Genomic DNA, 3,360 nt, shown 5'->3' with positions numbered 1-3,360 from the left:
GCACCTGAGACTGCCTAAGTATGAATGCATCATGCCAGCTACCTGGGAAACTTGCACACACTTACAAAATTATTTTGCAGTTGAAGTAGTGGAATTCATTTCTATTTACAAACACATCTGGCTGGTCTGACGGGGCCATCGCCACATGGGTACAGCCTATCATATCCTACACTTGAGGGAAATCCTGCCTCAGAGATGAAGTTGTGCCTCTCTTTAAAAGAAAGGACACTGTTAGATTTTTAGAATTGATGACATGGGAGCAATCCAGTGGATAAACCAAAATGATCACAAACATCAATGTGATAATTTTGGTTTACAACTGACACTTTGTTATGTTGAAAAGTACACTTTATGTTTAAGTTCCTTTATTGATTCCTCTCCTTTAAAAAAGGCACATGTAAATTTGCCATTTGATCATTTAAAATGGTATCTATGAAGAGAACGGTCAAGTTAATGTTTCAGATTTGGAGCCTGCTTTAGTAGAGAAGGTTCTGTTTCTATGTTAGATTTCCAGAAACTGCAGGATTTGTTTTTGCTTTTCATTAACTCTGTGCTTAGTTGGGCTTTTCTCCAGCCAGACTAAGCAATAGAAAACGCCAGGTGGATTCGGTCAAGGGAAAAAATGGAAACCATTGGAAAGGAGGACAAGAGATTAATGCCAGTTGTGATTTATGTTTATACTTTTGGCATGGACCAAAATCTTAGAGATACATCTCACAAGTGGAAATTCTGTAGGATTTGTCCAACATTGGCACCTTTGGCGTATCTTTTGAAATAAGCGAATCAAATTGCACATTACTTTTATTGCAATATATTATGTAGGGTTTTATAAAATGAATAATTTAATTGGGGATTAAAAAGCCTTTTTAAAATGAAGAAAATACTCTATTTACTTATATGCAAGTGGAATGAGAGGGCTGGATTGTGTGTGTGTGTGATTGAGTGGGTGGGTGTCGGTGTCCCCGCTCTCACTCAGTGTCCCCGCCCCGCTCCCCTCCCCTCCCCTGGCGCTGCCGCCTGGACCCATGTAGCACCATGACAGGGATGGCGGCCGCCTCCTTCTTCTCCAATACCTGCCGCTTCGGGGGCTGCGGGCTGCACTTCCAGACTCTGTGGGAACTCATCGAGCACATTGAAGACAACCACATCGGTAGGAGGGGAGGGGGAAGGAGAGAGGCAGCGCCCCGCTTGCAGCGGCGGCGGCGGCTCGCGTGGAGCGGCGGCGGGGGGGGGGGCGGGTGACTGGCCGGGGTGCTGCCCCCGCGCTGCTCTTCCCTGTCGTCAGACCCCGCCGGACGTGGCTCCCGGCCGGGGTTACGCGGGGCCCCTGGCCACAGGCCGCGTCCGGCGAGGCAGACCCGTTCACCCACCCCCACCTCCCAGTGCCAACTCTGGGTGTGGTTTAGGGGGAATTCGCTCGGTGTGAAGGGCGGACGGTGTCAATTTGAGGCCTGGGGCCCAGTGGGGCCATTTAGTTGCTGTCATGGCAACGGCTGCAGTGACCGGGCCTGGCGAGTGGCCGCTACCCGGGCGGGGCGGCACCGGGAGAATGGGGTGGAGCCTGGGGCGGTGTAAACTATTGCGGGTGGGAATGTGGGGTGGGGGGGGAGGAGAGCAGGGGGGAGGGGGTGGGAATGTGGGGTGGGGGGGGAGGAGAGCAGGGGGGAGGGGGTGGGAATGTGGGGTGGGGGGGGAGGAGAGCAGGGGGGAGGGGGGGGAGGAGAGCAGGGGGGAGGGGGGGGAGGAGAGCAGGGGGGAGGGGGGGGAGGAGAGCAGGGGGGAGGGGGGGGGAGGAGAGCAGGGGGGGGAGGAGAGCAGGGGGGAGGGGGGGGGAGGAGAGCAGGGGGGAGGGGGGGGGAGGAGAGCAGGGGGGAGGGGGGGGGAGGAGAGCAGGGGGAGGGGGGGGGGAGGAGAGCAGGGGGGAGGGGGGGGGAGGAGAGCAGGGGGAGGGGGGGGAGGAGAGCAGGGGGGAGGGGGGGGGAGGAGAGCAGGGGGGAGGGGGGGGGAGGAGAGCAGGGGGGAGGGGGGGGGGAGGAGAGCAGGGGGGAGGGGGGGGAGGGGAGGGGGGGAGGGGAGCGGGGGAGGGGAGGGGGGGAGGGGAGCGGGGGGGGGGAGGGGGGGGAGGGGAGCGGGGGGGGGGAGGGGAGCGGGGGAGGGGGGGGAGGGGGGGGAGGGGGGGGTGAGGGGGGAGGGGGAGGAGAGCGGGGAGGAGGGGGGGGGAGGAGAGCAGGGGGGAGGGGGGGGGAGGAGAGCAGGGGGGAGGGGGGGGAGGAGAGCAGGGGGGAGGGGGGGGAGGAGAGCAGGGGGGAGGGGGGGGGAGGAGAGCAGGGGGGAGGGGGGGGGAGGAGAGCAGGGGGGGGAGGAGAGCAGGGGGGGGAGGAGAGCAGGGGGGGGAGGAGAGCAGGGGGGAGGGGGGGAGCAGGGGGGAGGGGGGGGAGGGAGGAGAGCAGGGGGGAGTGGGGGGAGGGGGGGGAGGGAGGAGAGCAGGGGGGAGTGGGGGGAGGGGGGGAGGGAGGAGAGCAGGGGGGAGTGGGGGGAGGGGGGGGAGGGAGGAGAGCAGGGGGGAGTGGGGGGAGGGGGGGAGCAGGGGGGAGTGGGGGGAGGGGGGGGAGGGAGGAGAGCAGGGGGGAGTGGGGGGAGGGGGGAGGGAGGAGAGCAGGGGGAGGGGGGGAGGGAGAGCAGGGGGAGGGGGGGAGGGAGGAGAGCAGGGGGGAGGGGGGGAGGGAGGAGAGCAGGGGGGAGGGGGGGGAGGGAGGAGAGCAGGGGGGAGGGGGGGAGGGAGGAGAGCAGGGGGGAGGGGGGGAGGGAGGGAGAGCAGGGGGAGGGGGGGAGGGGGGGAGGGAGGAGAGCAGGGGGGAGGGGAGAGAGCGGGGGGAGGGGGGGAGGGAGGAGAGCAGGGGGGAGGGGGGAGGGGGGAGGGAGGAGAGCAGGGGGGAGGGGGGGAGGGAGGAGAGCAGGGGGGAGGGGGGGAGGGGAGGGGGGAGGGAGGAGAGCAGGGGGGAGGGAGGAGAGCAGGGGGGGGGGGGGAGGGAGGAGAGCAGGGGGGAGGGGGGGAGGGAGGAGAGCAGGGGGGAGGGGGGGGAGGGAGGAGAGCAGGGGGGAGGGGGGGGAGGGAGGAGAGCAGGGGGAGGGGGGGGAGGGAGGAGAGCAGGGGGGGAGGGAGGAGGCAGGGGGGAGGGGGGGAGGGAGGAGAGCAGGGGGGAGGGAGGAGAGCAGGGGGGAGGGGGGGAGGGAGGAGAGCAGGGGGGGGGAGGGGGGGAGGGAGGAGAGCAGGGGGGGGGAGGGAGAGCAGGGGGGAGGGTGGGAGGGGGGGAGGGAGGAGAGCAGGGGGGAGGAGAGAGCGGGGGGGGGGAGGGGGGG

At 65.4% G+C, this 3,360-nt stretch overlaps 1 protein-coding gene across 1 annotated transcript in view; it reads left to right on the top strand.

Moving 5' to 3' along the window:
- The first annotated feature begins 997 nt into the window (after positions 1-997).
- The window catches only part of jazf1b (JAZF zinc finger 1b), a 296,764-nt gene continuing 294,401 nt past the window's right edge, over positions 998-3,360 (top strand). Inside the window, exon 1 of the mRNA XM_078539020.1 lies at positions 998-1,150. Within this exon, the coding sequence (XP_078395146.1) occupies positions 1,036-1,150 (115 nt within the window). The 5' untranslated portion in view covers positions 998-1,035. The remainder of the gene's footprint in view (positions 1,151-3,360) is intronic.

This window comes from Cetorhinus maximus, chromosome 3, assembly GCF_964194155.1.
Source record: "Cetorhinus maximus chromosome 3, sCetMax3.hap1.1, whole genome shotgun sequence".
In the NCBI taxonomy this organism is placed as follows: Eukaryota; Metazoa; Chordata; class Chondrichthyes; order Lamniformes; family Cetorhinidae; genus Cetorhinus; species Cetorhinus maximus.
The sequence above is the reverse complement of the archived record's forward strand: the minus strand, read 5'-3'. Positions and strand labels throughout refer to the sequence as shown.